This window comes from Astyanax mexicanus, chromosome 8 (genome assembly GCF_023375975.1).
Source record: "Astyanax mexicanus isolate ESR-SI-001 chromosome 8, AstMex3_surface, whole genome shotgun sequence".
Lineage (NCBI taxonomy): Eukaryota > Metazoa > Chordata > Actinopteri > Characiformes > Acestrorhamphidae > Astyanax > Astyanax mexicanus.
This window is the reverse complement of record NC_064415.1, coordinates 53,678,655-53,695,173: the sequence shown is the minus strand read 5'-3', so window position 1 is coordinate 53,695,173 and position 16,519 is coordinate 53,678,655. Positions and strand designations below refer to the sequence as shown.

Genomic DNA, 16,519 nt, shown 5'->3' with positions numbered 1-16,519 from the left:
GGAATAACCAAATTGTTTTTTAATCATGTTCTCCTCCACCAGTCTTACACACTACTTTTGGATAACTTTATGCTACTCACTCCTGGTGCACAAATTCAAGCAGTTTAGCTTGGTTTAAATGACTCGTGATTTTCACTAAATTAATCATTTAATCATTAAGTGTTTTCTTTTTTTTTTTTTTCAAAGCTGTCTACATATACTGTATACACTGCCTGGCCAAAAACAGTCTTTATTATCCATCCAAAAGCAAAGCCAAGCTAAAAGGAAGGTATCCAGTCCAGTGATTGTATCTGTGCATATGTGTGTTCCTCAGAGGTTGAAGAACATTAACAATCTAAACCAACACAGGTCTCTTCTCTCACCGTCCACCGTGATGACCCCTCTTGCAGATGGACTATTGATTTTACAGCAGGTGTTAAAGTCATGGTCCAGAAAACAGCCACCTTGTACAGCCTTTTTCTCTTTCAGCAGAGGCCTCCCGGTTAACAGCGGCCCCTAAAAAAGAATTCATTTTCATGTCCAATGACTTATTTTATTCCCCGGCTGCCCGGAGACGTGATTTATAGGGAAGTAACTCATAGGATTAAAGCGATATCGAACAAGCTGCCGCCCTTGCAGCCTTTCCCACGTCCTGCTTGTAAGACAAGCAACCCGGGAACAAAAGGGACAGTTATTTAACTCCAATGTCCTATCGATCCTTTTTTTTTAAATGGCTTTTTAACAGAACGATATATAATGTAGTTAGCAGTGATTCGCTCCTCGAACTCTGGTTCACGGAGGAAGGGAAGGCGCAGGAAACTGGAGCATGGATTCAAGTGTATGAGGCTGAATTAAGGACACAGTGTTACTTGTGATATTCTGCACCAAATTTATTTTTAATTTATAATTCTCAAGTTAAACTTTTCCAACTGTTCCAACTATTTGGCTGCCAAAACACAAAGAAGGTGTGAAGAAGAATAGCACATGCCTTATCCAACTAGCATCACAGAGTAGCATTGCAGCGACTCGGTTCTGATACATCAGCTCACAGATGCTTCCTGCTGATCGACATCACCCTAGGAGTGATGAGGGGAAAGAGTGCCATCTACTGTACCCACCTAAAGAGAACAAAGCCAATTGTGCTCTCTCAGGGCTCCGGCAGCTGATGGCAAGCTGCATGACCGGGATTCTAACCCCAGTGGCAGCGCTTTAGACTGTTGGACCACTCGGAGCCTCTCAGCACCAAATTTCAGTACCAAAGCAGTCAGTAATAATGCTTGTCCCAAAATCTGAACAACTGATTGGAAGTAAAAAAATTTGATTAGATAAGATTGGCAAAAATCACTAAAATCAATATGGAACTCAATGCAAGAATGCAAACCAGCTAAGTAAACAAACCACTAGACAAAGTAAAAAAATAAAAAAAAGTTAAGACCATTTCACAAAAAGAGATTAAACATACCAATAACAAGAAAACACAACAAAAAAAAAGAACAAATGACAGGGTAACAAGAAATAAGGGGACGGTACAGTACAATAACAAAGTCAAGCCATAGCAAGACAAACACAAAAGGGTTTTACAAGAAATATGTGGGAGGAATAATAAACAGGCAGGGCTACAACCAGAAGCAGGAGAGTGGCATGACAATAAGACAGAGCGAACAGAACAGAACAAACAGGGGATTATAGCGAGAAACACAGGAATCAATATCAAACTTGCCTTTACCCTGAATGGAGCTGTGTAGTAGTGAGTGGCAACATTATTATGTGTAGTATTATTAAGGGTGGGCGATATGGCCAGGAAATATTATCATGATATTTGAGGGTGATATTCTGAAATATATGATATATGATATTTTTGGCAATACGACAAAACACAGAAAAGTATTTTAGTAATTTTGCAATAAAATGTTTCATACTTTGAATATTTTTGCTGGATTTTCTCAGTCATCTTTATGAGGTAGAGTCACCTGGAATTCAATCTTTCAGTTAACAGCTGTGCTGAACTCGTCAAGAGTTAATTACTTGAATTTCCTGTCCTCTTAATGTGTTTGAGAGCATATTATGGCAAGAACTACTTAACTAAGTAAAGAAAAAATAACTTTAGGAAATGATTGTTAGTCAATTCGAAAATTTTAAGGAACTTTAAAAGTATCCTTTTAAAATTATGACATAAACAATTATTTAATAAATACCTTTAAAGCTTCAAATAAAATTGTGAAACACATATAAAATAGCCTGCTTTTAAGACACAATACCACTTTTATCACAAAATTGACTTTTTATCAAATATTAATTCTAACAATATTACTGTGTAAGACAAACCCCTAATTAAGAGGGGATTAGTGTGTTAGCATTATGGGATAGTTGTAGGGTAGGGGTGTGCATAGCCTTTAAACAGGTTAGCTTTGACACACTACAGGCTGTAATAGCTATAAAGAATATATATATATATATATATATATATATATATATATATATATATATATATATATATATATATATATATACTTTATATACTTTATATTTTTATTTTTATTTCTTTATTTATTATTACATATAATGGGCAAAAGTTAACGCGAAGTACAACACTGCTATGTAGTGGACGAGGTCTAAGCATGACACTAAATGAACCACTTCTGACACCAATCTAACAATTTGAAATCAATACTGTGTTTTTGACACTATAAAAGCATATATATCAATATTTTCCTACACTACTAGTGAATTCCAGTAATAATTTGCCAAAGAACATCCTGACAAAGACCAGGACTTGTTAAACAGGATGCTTTGGACAGATTATTTTTTAATATGCATTGTTTAGATTCACTTTTACTTGGATTTTTTTTTTATATATATATTTTTTTTTATTCAACCCAGATCTATCTTCAGCACCAACCTTTCAGTCTTCAGTCTTCAAAAGATTGGCCTGCCACTGAAGCATCTCTCCTGTCCCCTCAGACAAAGCTGCTATCGATTAGTTGCCCAGCAAAGCGGCCACCAATAAGGCTCGAGCACGGTAGGAGCGATCTGTTTCTGGATTAGCCGACTCTCGAGAGCTTATAGAAAAGAGACGGCGGTGATAAGAAAGATTCAGCAGCATTTTTCTGTGTTTTCTTTCCCTCCTCCTGACATGTGACAGCAAGAGCAGCAAATAAAAGGGGCTATCTTCAGTCCTTTCTATTAGCGCTGCAGCAATCTGCATATGAATGGGGCAATCACAGCCTGAGTGAGGGTTTAAAACACTATTCGGATAAAAGAGTGGTAATCTGGGCTGTGCAACACAGTGGAACACACACACAGACACCCACACAATTACGCCTCCATGGCTATGCTTAAAAAAAAAAGACCCTTTCTCATATATTAGCATAATTTTAACTCCCTTGAAGGAGCCCTGAAAAGTAGCTGTTTTGCCCCTGAGAAGTTCCTGTCATATCCCAGCTGGTTTATATGAGATTACAATGTGGCCACTATGGTATCAAAGATATCCAACTTTAACTGACTAGCAAACCATATGATTTAGGTCAAGCTAACAGAGCTAACCAGCTAACATGTTTAGTTTCACTGACTAAAAGCTAAATAACCAATTTAATGTAAGCTAACAAGGTAACATATTCAGTTTCACTGACTAACAAGCTAAACAAACAGATAATATTGAATTAACAAGCCAATAAACAGTTTTACTGTCTAACAAGCTAAATAACCAACTACCTGCTAGCTAACAAGCTAAAATGTTCAGTACCACCGATAAAACCAAAACTATTCAGCAAATAAGCTAAATAATAAGCCAGCATAACTCAAGTTAATTCAGCTGTTAATTAAATGATAACTAGAAATTATATTCTGTATCCATAGCAAGATAAACAGCAAGCTAACTGCAAGCTAACAAGCTGTAATATTTAACTGCGAACTGATCAAACACTAAGCTAATAGGCTATACACTGATTTACTGATCAACATCTAACCTAACTAACTAACTAACTTACCAGATAACTGAGGGACAAGCTAACTGGCTAGCTTCAAGCTAACAAGTTTCACAGTTTGCTAAGCTAATTCATTAGGTAACTATAATCTATATCCAGTCCACATGATTAAGAAGCTATGAAATAAACACAATAACCACAGTCTGTTAGTTACAGACTGCAGTTAGCATTAAAATGCAGTTAGCATTAAAATGCTAGTAGTGCTAGCAGTTAGTGGTAATGCTTGTAGTTAAATGCTAATAGTTGCATTAGAAGGCTAACTATGAGGTAACATAAACACAACATAAACTTACACAAGCTAGCTGTTAATTGTGAACTTAAAGCTACAACCCCAAGCTAACATACTAATTAAACACATTTAATCTAGTTATTAATAGAACAGAATAAAGATATATTATTTTGACTTAATTTCATTACTTTTAAGGTTAATTTTCTATATTCTAACCTCATGTTCACGGTGTTCGCAGGCTGCTTGAGTTCGTGGATGTTTGAAAGCACGCTCAGCAGGACCGTTACAGACGGGTGAACAGGAGAAGCTTATTGAGCTGATGCTCTGCTCTTATCTGCTCCCTCTCGCGTTCTTTGTCCTCAGTCCTCCAGCCATTGACCTAATGGCCTGTGATGTGTGAAATTGCCTGTGCTCTGCATCATGTGTGTGCATTCACATCCCCTACACACTACACCCCCCCGACACGTATGGACACACTGACACGCCTGCTCCTATATCTGCTCTATATATCGGTCCCAACACTCTTCCATCTATCAACACCTTCCTGCCCTGGATCCTCCCCAGCCTGGCTTCATTCTTTCACAGCCAATCAACATCCACAGCATTTCTATATATATATATATATAAATATATATATATATATATATATATATATATATATATATATATATATATATATATATATATATATATACACGTAAAAAACTAACACAAAAATAGTTTTCATATATTTATATGTATATATATTTCTTGTATACATGTTACAGAAAATCAGTAGAAAGATATAAAGCTGTAAAAAAAAACTTAAAGAAACAAGTATATACAGTTCTGGAAAAAAAATAAAATAAATAAATAAAAGACCACTCAAAAATGATGAGTTTCTTTGATTTTACCAAATTGAAATCCTCTGGAATATAATCAAGAGGATTGTGATGGATGATCACAAGCCATCAAACCAACAAGCTGAACTGCTTGAATTTTTGCACCATGAGCAAAGCAGCATAAAGTTATCCAAAAGCAGTGTGTAAGACTGGTGGAGGAGAACATGATGCCAAGATGCATGAAAACTGTGATTAAAAACTCTTCTTTCATGCCTTGCACCTGTGTCATTATAAATAGTGTCTACGCTTGTGAATATATCTACACTGATGGGCGTGGAGATGTGGAAGTAAGGTGGGATTTCAGATTTGCTATCTTGGCAATGAAACACAAAAAAACAAAAAACTAAACAGGTGCACCACTGACTGATTAAAAGCCCGACATCTTGGCAAGAACACAAGTACATGCAGCAGTGCACAAACCCAAGTTTTTTTTAATTTACAATACACAGAATAGAAATTAAAATCACACCTGCTCATGCTGCGCCATTAAAATTGCAATTCGCCAAAGTCAGAGTGCACAAAAGATGTTATTACAACAACTGACTGCGTTTAAATGGTACTTTATCTGATAGACTTTTACTTGCTAGATTTCTGCAAACTTTCGTCACACAGTTTAATCGTTTTGGCACATTTTAGTCTTGGTGTTCATAACCTCCAATCACTCAGTATCAAATGTACACACCCCTCCGGTGACCTGAGAAAATAACCAACACTCTTCTGCTATGAGTGGCGGATCCGAAGGTGTCGTAAGCCTTCGTAATTAAACTCTTCTCACTCCTCTTTTCTGACTTTCAAAGCAGCCCGAGTCGCGCTCTCTGCTTATTTCCATAATGCATTAATAACACAACTTACTCGTGAAAGCGTGGCAATTAGGCAGCATCTGCCTTTATGAAATGGAAAGCGAACTTGATTTACGCCAGTAATAGTTCTACAAAACGTACCAACCAGTGCTAACAAAAGGTCAGAATTTGCATTCCACATTAGCGAGCGCGACGGAAGAGTGCGAAGTAGAAGGAGATGAAAAAAAAAAAAAAAACGAGCTAAGGAATGGTGCGAGACTGTGCAGCTAATATGCATTCCGCTGAATATTCATGACACAAAAACACATCCAATTAACTATTTAAATAATTAATATTAATGGGGGTCATACATATGCATGCAGGCTTTTGTTAAGCTCCATAGGTAGAATAAAATAAAAGAGATCAGGAAATTGCCTTTCAATTGCCAGGAAAAGCTCTGGAAGAGTTCTCCCTGTCTCTTTATTTCTTCATTTTTTTTTTTTTTTTTTCCGTTTAGAGATAGCATAAGCCGCTCACGTGCCGACGCTAACCAGTATTGAGAAAAAGCCAGATCACAGTGGGAGATAAGGATTTTCCACTCAGAAAGCGTAAAAATAAGCAAAACACAAATACGCCATGGCCGGCGCAGATAAGCTCGCAAACAATAGACTCAAATGACGCCGGAATGAATAAAATTGGGAGAGAAGAAGGCGTGGAAAAACAATCCAAATGACAGATAACACAGCACTGCACGCATTGTTATTTGGAGCTGAAAGGCTTGCTTGCTTGAGGTTGATGTGAGTCTCCGGTGATCTAGTTGCCTCTGCTGACCAGATTTAAGTGAACAAACAAGTGATCTATGACAGAACAGCCCAGTCTTGTACAAGGCCAGCCAATCAACCTGAACCAATGTGCTTTTTTATATATTTTTACAAAATATGGACTCTTTCACAAGGATGCTCATAGCAGAATGCTGAAAAAGTGCTTACAATACATGCAAACTATACTCACATTCTGGGAACTGATTAATTGCTATATGTATTGTGTTAACTAAGAAATGTGAGAAATATACTCATAAGTTTAGCTTTTCAGATTTCCATTAACTCTGGGCGCAGCAGCATTAGCATTAGCAGCTAACCGCTAGCGCTAGCCGCAGTTAGTGCTAATAAATGCTGATCAACGGCGCTACACTGTGGAGCTCTGAGGGTTCTGGTAAGCCAGGGTGATATTAGCAATTAGCGGTTCGTGATATGTAGCTTGTTTTAATAGAGTAAACACTCAGGCTATAGTCCGTTAAACTCACCTCTGAACAGCTAAAAAGCTAGCGCTTATCACAGTTAACGGCTAATGCTAATGCTTCTCCAGCAGCGCTAGCCAGGGTTGGAGGCAGACTACAGACCGATATACTCACCTCTGAACGGCAAAAGAACTAGTGCTTAGTGTGGTTAGTGGCTAATGCTAATGCTGCTACTCCAGCCTTGGTGCTGGAGAAACTTTACTGAAACTCCTGTATAACACTGCACTTCAGCAGAGTGGCTTTACTGCTCCTTAATACTTGACTGGTAAAATTCATACATAAGGAGCACTGACGATTTTTGAAAAAACCTACAGTATAGACATGTGCTTCATCTGTTGAGCTACTTAGCCTTCGCCCTTTTTGGAATGATCAAATATAACAGTGTTATAAACAATACAAAAGTTTGTCACATTCGTTTAAGCGCCCTTTAAATATTCACTCACATCTGGTGACGACTCCCTCCAGCCGGATGATGTTGGGGTGGTCGAACTGGCCCATGATGCTGGCCTCACTCAGGAAGTCCCGTCGCTGCTTCTCTGAGTAGCCCGCCTTCAGGCTCTTGATGGCTACGTAGATCTCTCGTTTACTGGGCAGCTTCAGACGACCACTGCACACCTCCCCAAACTCTCCTGTGGAATCAGAAAGGTAAGATTTTGTTAATTAAGGGCTTTTTTATAACAGTACCAGTCAAAAGTCTGGTGAAGTGAAGAAGCATCTAGCTAAGAAGCACGAAAACTGTTATTAAAAACCAGCAGGGTTATTCCACCAAATATTGATTTCTGAACTCTTAAAAGTTTATGAATATGAACTGAATGATTTCTTTGCATTATAAACTCTGCATATTTTCTCATTGTCTGCAAATAAATGCTCTAAATGACTATATTTTAATTTGAAATTTGGGAGAAATGTTGTCTGTAGTTTATAGAATAAAACATCAATGTTAATTTTACTCAAATATAAACCTATAAATAAATAAAAAAACAGAGAAACTGATTCAGAAACTGTCTTAATTTTAAGTCTCTTAATTTTTTTTCCAGAGCTGTACTGTATAAAGTAGAAACTTTACACTATATGTAATACTGGGCTCCCGTGAGGCAAACTTTGAATATAATGTATTTTAATGTAGAGTTTATATAGCTGTGTTAAACAGCCTAACAACCCATAAATGGTGCTCTCCAATTACATACTATTCTGTAAATTTAATAAAGCCCTAGTAAGCTGAGTGTAAGTAGCTGCTCAGTGCAGATCCTGACAGGGAGCAGATAAGGAAAAGTAGGCTCAATATTTCAGAATGCAGAGCCGGGTCTTTGTGGGGAGAGATAAGAGGACACAGACTCTCTGTAATTAAAAACTCTTCAGCGTGTGTTTAGTCCTTTAACGGCTATATTTGTTTTATGAGAGTTCTGAAAATGAGTTTATAGAGAAAGTCATTGAGAGCGCCGGAGCAGCACAGCTAACCTTTAAAAATGCTTTTCGGAGGTTAACGCGATTATTTAGAGACTGTAACATTTGTATTACTCAGCCTCTAAGAGCTGAAACGCTGAGCAGAATATTGCAGAACAACATAAAAATAAGCTTTTTTTTTTTACTAACAAGCAGAAGCAGAGGGACTGCATTTGACGATATTAAATATTAAACATTTTCTGAAATAATTATGCAGTACTGTATTTTTCGGACTATAAGGCACACCTAAAATCGCTTTACTCATCCAAATAAACGTTTTTCAGGACGAAATCTGTGTAGATTAACATCCAGCACTCATTTAACTTTAAAATAAAATAAAATATATATATATTTTTTAAGAAATACAGTTTTGTTTACTTAGGTCCTTCCCCCAGCTTCCCTATTAGAAGGAAAACATGGCGACACACTTGCTCACTTCTACGTAGGGACCCTTACTAGTGTTGCTTAATATGCCTTATAAGTTATATATAAGTTATATATAAGTTATAACCTTATAACTTATAACTGGTGTGAATTATACTCAAAATACAGTATAATTATCAATAGAAAACTGTGTTCTGGATTCGCTATACTGAAATATTTCACTGTTATCTTTTGTTTTTATCCAGTTTTTCAACATTCAGGACCCAATAGGATTGACCACCACATGCCAAAGCTCACATGGCTCTTAAAGGACATGATAAGTGAAATGCTCTTCGGTTTATTTGATTTAACACCCAAAACACACTCATGATTAACTAAGAGAATTAGTTCATGCTTTTTGTGCATTTCGAGATTTGCGCAAGGTGTATTTTCTGTGTCCTCACCATACCAAAGACACACCGATACGCCCTAGATCAAGCTAGTCTCTGGAAATTGTTTAGAGGGACACTTAAAATAAAACAAGGGCTGAGAGTCACTGGCAAGCAACCAAAGAAACCCACCAATATTAACATAGTTCAATATGTAGTTTCAATGTTCATGACCATTTTCTTCATAACAAGCAAAATAAAAACATACTATTAGGTTGTCTAAGTAGCTCGATAGCTTAATAACTTTCCCGTTCCACCTTAAATAGTGCAACAGATGGCAGAGGCTGTAGAATTTAAGGTGGAATGTAATAAAAATGTAAGATTAAAAATAATAAAAGCCAATTTCAGCTTTCAATCACAGAGTAATTAAGGAATGTGCAAAGTTTCTCAAGAAACATGATGCACTAAAGCAAAGCAGTTAACCAGCAGCTAGGTTGCTGAACGTTAGCGCTTCCCTGCTATAGATACAGTATATCTGTATCAGACTTTTCCAATTCTTAGGGGGAGGATTTTACCTCTTTTTTTCCTTCTAACTCTGTTGCAAATGGAAGGGTTACACACAAAAACAGGGGGTAGTGATACAAAAGCGACATGGGATTGGGCCTAAACACCACTAACTCACCACTAAACACTACTTATCAGTGCTTTATCAGTGAGATTGACTCCAGTATGCCTAAATCCATGAACATTTAATAACATATTGAACATATAAAGCAAGGTTCTGCGATTAATTTGGCTGCAGGCAAGATATTTTCCAACCATTACATGGTGGGCTACAAAAAAAAAAAAATCTATTTTGGAAAATGAAGTGTAATGGAATGGAGTGCTAAAGACTAGTAGCTCTCCAGCCCAGAGGGTTGTTGAACCCAATTACAGAACAGTTGATCTCAAAGCAGGTAAACCCAAGAGGAAATAAAAAAAAAAATAAATAAATAAAAAATGAACCTTGTCTTTAGGGTTGTGGTCCAATACACTACCGCTGCCCCGGCTAGTAAATTTTTGGGACACGGCTGAAAAAAAAAATAAACGCCTTTACGAGGACATAGGGAGCCCAAGAAGGACGGAAAAACGAGAACAGCGGCAACATAGAGAGAGACAGGGGAGGGATGTAAACAGAAGCTCGCCAGAAAAGTATTTTATTTATTATTTTCATGTTCATACCTAATATAGCATCAGAAACTGCAGTTAAAAGATGATCAGATCACTCACCAGCACCAATGACTCGCTCTATGTGGATGCTGGATGCATCAATTTCCTTGGCGAAGTCCCGGACGGCCTGATTGGGGTCCTCGTAGGTGTGTGGGTGGATGTAGGTCCTGCTTCCTGGCAGTTTGACTGCAATCACAAGAAGAGGCCCTCAATCGTCTGACAGGCACTTTTACATTTCTATTTATGCTTGGGAACACTTGCGTCATAAACTCAAACAGTCTCCTAAAAAAAGAGTAGTAAAGAATAAACACGAGCACCTCATTTTTTTCCCACAAGTGCCCGTTTTTACGTTTATTTCCTCTCTAAACACGGCCATTTTCTTGAAAATCCATAAAGGGAATGTGCGGTGGGCGTCGGATTGGCATTCATACCTCTCCCGTGCTGGAACTGCATCTTCTCTTCGTCTGGGTCTTGCTTGGCTTTGATGTAGCCGCAGTGTCTGCAACACATAAAAGTGGAAAAAAAAGAAGGCGTAAAACGTTAGCGATAAAATAAAAAAAAATAAAAAAAAAACTGTTTGGGAGATGACTGTTTCGCCCGAGGCTATAAATGATGATGCCCAGAGGCTTTTTGGTTTTAGATGCTCTGAGGCTTTTGGGAGATGGCATTGTTTCAGCTTGAATACAAATAGGCTTCATTGGGCTGCACACACACATTAAGCTACAGGGAGCACTAGAATCCAATGGCAGCACAGTCTTGATATTCATGTTCCACTGGCAATAAACAAAGCATTCTGTAATTATTGTATGTTTAATAGCTCAAAAAAAAAAAAAAAACATATTTTCACGTTTTAATTTATTTAGGTGTGATGCATGACTGACCATTTATGAATCATTTTTACTAAGCTTTCAGGGACAGTTCAATTTAACAGAAACCACCTATTAAAATAATAAAACAAGTTATTTAAGTAATGTGTTAATAAGTGTAACATGTATCATAATCAGTATGTATTTTAAAATTTGATCAGGCTCACCATTATGGTGTGACGATTTAAAAAACGAATTATGAATTAAACAAACTGTCCACTGTGTTATATCAAGTCCAAAGTCAACTTTTATGGAGGTGTGGATTTCATTTTCCAGCAGGACTTGGCACACTGCCCACACTGCCAAAAGCACCAATTGATCTTATATAATATAAAAAAAAAATTGAGACTTAGATTTTTGAGTTTTCATTGGTTGTAAGCCATAATCATCAACAATAAAGCAACTTTTCAATAATATTCATTTTATTTTTTTGAGATGCACTAGTGTATTACACATCGCCGGGATGATTATGCCAGGACACTGATGCCATTAATTAGTTATCATTAAATTATTAAATATTTTGTGAAATACTTTGTCCCACAAAATTACACAATATATGAATAAACCAGACTATTAGCAGAAGAATATAAACAACAGACCTTAAAAAGAGATACGCCAACAATTTTAACACGGCTTCCTTTTTTATAAATAGTTCCATAAACACTATTAATTGACCTAAAATACTCTACTACTAACATTTTTAATTAAGTATTTAAAAGATATATTTTTCAAAGGCTCTATTACACAAGTCAGACACAAGTTTAATATTAATTTATAATGTTTTTCTGAAGACATTGGAGGCATTACAGTATTAAAATCAGCCACAGTTTTCACTCATTCAATTCAGTGTGCATTATCCTTCAAGCAACAGTATTAATATATTAGTATTAATTATACTCTCCTGTCAATGCAGCATGTTAACTTGTTATGCTAACTGGCTAGGCTAGCGTTATCATGTTATTAACTTTTTTGTCTTTAAACCCTGATGCCGAAATGCGTTGATTGGTTGGTTGGTTATTTATTCGTTTGTTCGCTCATTTATTTATTTATTTATTTATTTATTGTTTGTTTGTTTGTTTGTTTGTATCTCCAATAAATTGGAAATTCTCCAGTCAACAATTGGTGCTGTTTTATTTTTATTTTTGATAGTACAGTGACGTTATTGCCAGGCACTTTGATGAAGTGCAAAGAAGTTGCACCAGATCCATCCACTTCCGGAACCAAATATGGTTTCACTCCATAACCTCTTTAGAGAACCTTCATTTTAACATTGCTTTCATGATCCTCCATGATGTTTCTTTCTCTGCTGGCAACAACATAGACTTAATGAAGGGCTGCATCAGACAATCCCACTTCACCTTCGTCCATCTTTCCTCCCTCCATCCCTCCCTCCATCCCTCTATCCCTCATCCCTCCACCCAGCGCTCCTCGACTCTCTTTACTAATCAAAGTGGGAATTATTAATGACAGCTCGTCGCAGGAGAAAGAGTAAAACCCTCTCAATGCAATCAAGTGCGAGTGCATTTTAAAATCACCTTCTGATTGTAATTGTCTCGGGGTGAGTTCCAGCGGGTTCTGATCCGGAGAGAGAGGGGCCGGACGAGTGCAGGGCGGGGGCGAGCGGTGGGGGTGAGAGATGAGCCGAGGGGTTTTTGGGTGTTAATTTGGCTGTAATGAGGAGAAGGGGGCGGGCGAGGTGAGGTGAGGTGGGGGGCGAGGCTTTGCCAGGGTTAGAGAGTGGGCAGGCTGGGGATAGTTGGCTGGAACTGGCTGCAATTTGGGAAGCTGAGTGGGATGAGATGTGCCAGTCTTTGGAACACACGGGCGTGCGCACACACACACACACACACACACACACACACATACAAGTGTGAGGCAGCCCCACTCCAGTTTGATGCTGATTTTATTTGGCTGATTTAAATGGAGGCTTGAAATCGTGTAAACATCACTAATTGGCTGGACTGAAGGATTTGTCTTTGTGTGGTTGAGTGTGTGTGTGTATATATGTGTGTAATTGTGTGTAAATGTGTGTGTGTGTGTGTGTGTGTGTGTGTGTGTGTGTGTGTGTGTGTGTAGTCCAGGAATAAATGTCTCAACGTAAAACACAAAAAGGGCAATTGCTCTGCTAATGACAGTTGGAGAGCAACATTCTTTCTGGTGGTTCTTTTAGAACCCATTTCTTTAATGGTTCTACAAAGAACCCATCTACAACAGTGTACCAATTAACCTGAAGGTTTAAAATCTCTTTTAAACAATTAATTCTAAGCTTATCTACCCAACTAACCAATTGGCACCCATTCCACCAGTAGAAAGCTTTTCAATTTTAACATCCACATATATATATATATATATATAATAGAATGCAGCTAATGATCTTTTAATGTATGTTTTGCAAGGTGCTTGCCTTTGTTTCTAGGCGGTTAGCTTAACGTAGCATAGATACCCAGCTAACAATCAGTGCCAATTTTTTTTATTTGAATATTATAAAAGACTAATTGGTACTTTTGGCAGTGTGGGCAGTGTGCCAAGTCCTGCTGGGAAATGAAATCTGCATCTCCATGAAAGTTACCATCAGAGGAAAGCATGAAGTGCTGTAAGATTTAGTGGGAGATCAGTTGGACTGTGCGTCTCTCTACTCTTCCTCCAGACTCTGCTCCCTTGATTTACAAATTAAAAATGTAAAATTTACTGATGATCAGTGATGGTTTGGAGAATCATGTCTGTCATCTGCTGGTGTTGATCCACTGTGTTTTATTATCAAGTCTAAAGTCAGTGCAGTTTTGTTTTCCCACAAAATCTTACAGCACTTCATGCTTCCCTCTGCTACTGACAACTTTTATGGAGATGCTGATTTCATTTTCCAGCAGGACTTGGCACACTGCCCACACTGCCAAACGTACCAATTGGTCTTATATAATATTAAAATGTTCTGAAACACTGATTTTTGGCTTTTTTATTAGCTGTAAGCCATAATCATCAATCAATTCCTCAATTTTCTTTTTGCAATCCAAGTACTCAAATAACTCAAATTATTGGAGGAATCATTTTAGCTCTAATTGCGAATGATAGTTGAAGTCTTGGTTAGTGGGTGAAGAAACTGGAAGAAGTAGACATCTCACAAACATGTATAAGACAGTAAAGAAAGAACAATAAGATGGATAAACAATGGTGTGTGCTTACATGTGTGACAGAATGAGAATTTGCATGCATTTGCGCGTCTGCATGTTTTCCATTGTGGCTGAATACATTTACATAATAATTATAAACTGTCTGATTTCACACTGCTAGTAAACAATGTCACGATTAATTTCATACCCATCTAGGAAATGATAATCTCTGATTCTCTCATGTTCGGCTCTTTTTTCCTCCATTTCTTTCTTGTTCTCTTTCATTCGTGAGTGAATTAAATGCATTGTTCAGTGAACACATGCCTAGAGGAACACGCCTTAGACGCCTTGGAGTCAGACAAACAGTATCTGAGAAAACACTTATTAGAGAGCTGAGAACCGCAGACTGTATACACTATCACAAAGGGTGTGTTCATAATATCAAACAAATGCTGTGTTTCATCTTTTATTCAGCTGCTGTTTTGCTCATATTATCATGTATTTTCTTATGTTCTTAAATGGAAATTAATGTTTAGCAATTAGGCGTGTATAATACAACTACAGTACGCTTCTGTAAGAATTCTGGTTGGATATTTGAGCACTTTTGATACAGAATCTGCATCTGAATGAGGCTCATTCACATTAATGAGTTCCGGAATTTAGGACAAGCACGATGGCCAATATCAAAGTCTATATTTTGTATTTATTGTACATATGTTGCTAACATAATTTTAATGCCAAGATGCTACCCAGAATGGACCACACACGGACATCACTCCTGTTCACATTTACATGACACAGCACTCAAGCCAATCACCTGAATATTGATTTCACCTGTTACACACACTATATATACACCCTCTCTTTGCTTACTTCTCTTTAAGTATTGTTAGCACTCGTTTTTGACCTTGTTTTGTATTTACAGACCACGATTTTTGCCTTGCTATGTATGACCCTTGGACTGATTCTCGTATTTGGTATGTTTACTCCCTCTTTCTGCTGTTTACCATGTTGACTCTGCTCATTTTGACTTCTCTTTGTGCCCAACCATTGTTTAATAGTTCTTAAAGTTCTTAAATTGCATTTGCACATGTCTAAATCCAGTCCAGCTATAGCAGTTATACTGAAGAATTACAGAACGAGGACTCTTACAGTTTCAGAGGTTCAGAAGTCTAAGGTGCTGGTACTATAACCTGAGATTTGCTGGTTTGAATCTCAAATGTTCGGATGTTGCATGGCATCAGCAGCCAGAGTCAAAGAGAACACAATTACCTGTCTTGCTTTGTTAAAAAATAATAAAATAATTCTGAAGTAGTTATCCTTATATTCTCATTCTATTTAACTTCCACACCAATTCCACTGGCTGCAAAAATAACCACCACCAGGTGGGTTGAGTTGCTACTACCACTACCATGCTTAACGGATTGTACAGTTTTCTTGGGGTTTCACACCATAAAATGCAACTTCTTTGCATTTTATGCCCAAATGTTTGTGGACAACCATTCCAATAAAAGTATTCAGCTCTCTTAAAGTTCACTCATTGCTGACATAGATGTGCAAATGCACCATCACCATGCGTAACAGTTGGTACAGTGTTCTTGACATTAAAACCCTCACCTTTAACTTTACCTTGTTCTAATACCCACAATTCATAGAGCTACGACAGCAGAGCTAGGTGAGCTGACTATTCCAATCCAAAGTACAGAACGTCCCGCAACCTGAGTAGAAACAATAAAGCCACAATAGCTTTGGTTCCTATTTGGCATATGAATGAAGTATCTACATGAAAAACGAAGCTCTCGTCGCTTTTCTGTTGATACTTGAGCTCAGGAACATTGTGTTCCTTTTGCTGGAATGGTCAGCTCATCCAAGCCCTGCTGTTGTAGCTCTCGCGCTTTCTCTCTCTCTCTCTCTTTCCTCGAGTCTCCATGTCTCTTCTCTCTCGACAGGCTAGTGGACTCAATTTGCATATCAATTTAGTCTCTGCCTCTAAC

At 37.6% G+C, this 16,519-nt stretch overlaps 1 protein-coding gene across 1 annotated transcript in view; it reads right to left on the bottom strand.

Moving 5' to 3' along the window:
• epha4b (eph receptor A4b) overlaps positions 1-16,519 on the bottom strand; it is a 182,566-nt gene that overhangs the window by 27,025 nt on the left and 139,022 nt on the right. The window contains exons 9-11 of the mRNA XM_049482474.1: positions 10,984-11,051; positions 10,613-10,738; positions 7,592-7,777 (exon numbers count right to left, since the gene is read on the bottom strand). Of these exons, the coding sequence (XP_049338431.1) occupies positions 7,592-7,777; positions 10,613-10,738; positions 10,984-11,051 (380 nt within the window). The remainder of the gene's footprint in view (positions 1-7,591; positions 7,778-10,612; positions 10,739-10,983; positions 11,052-16,519) is intronic.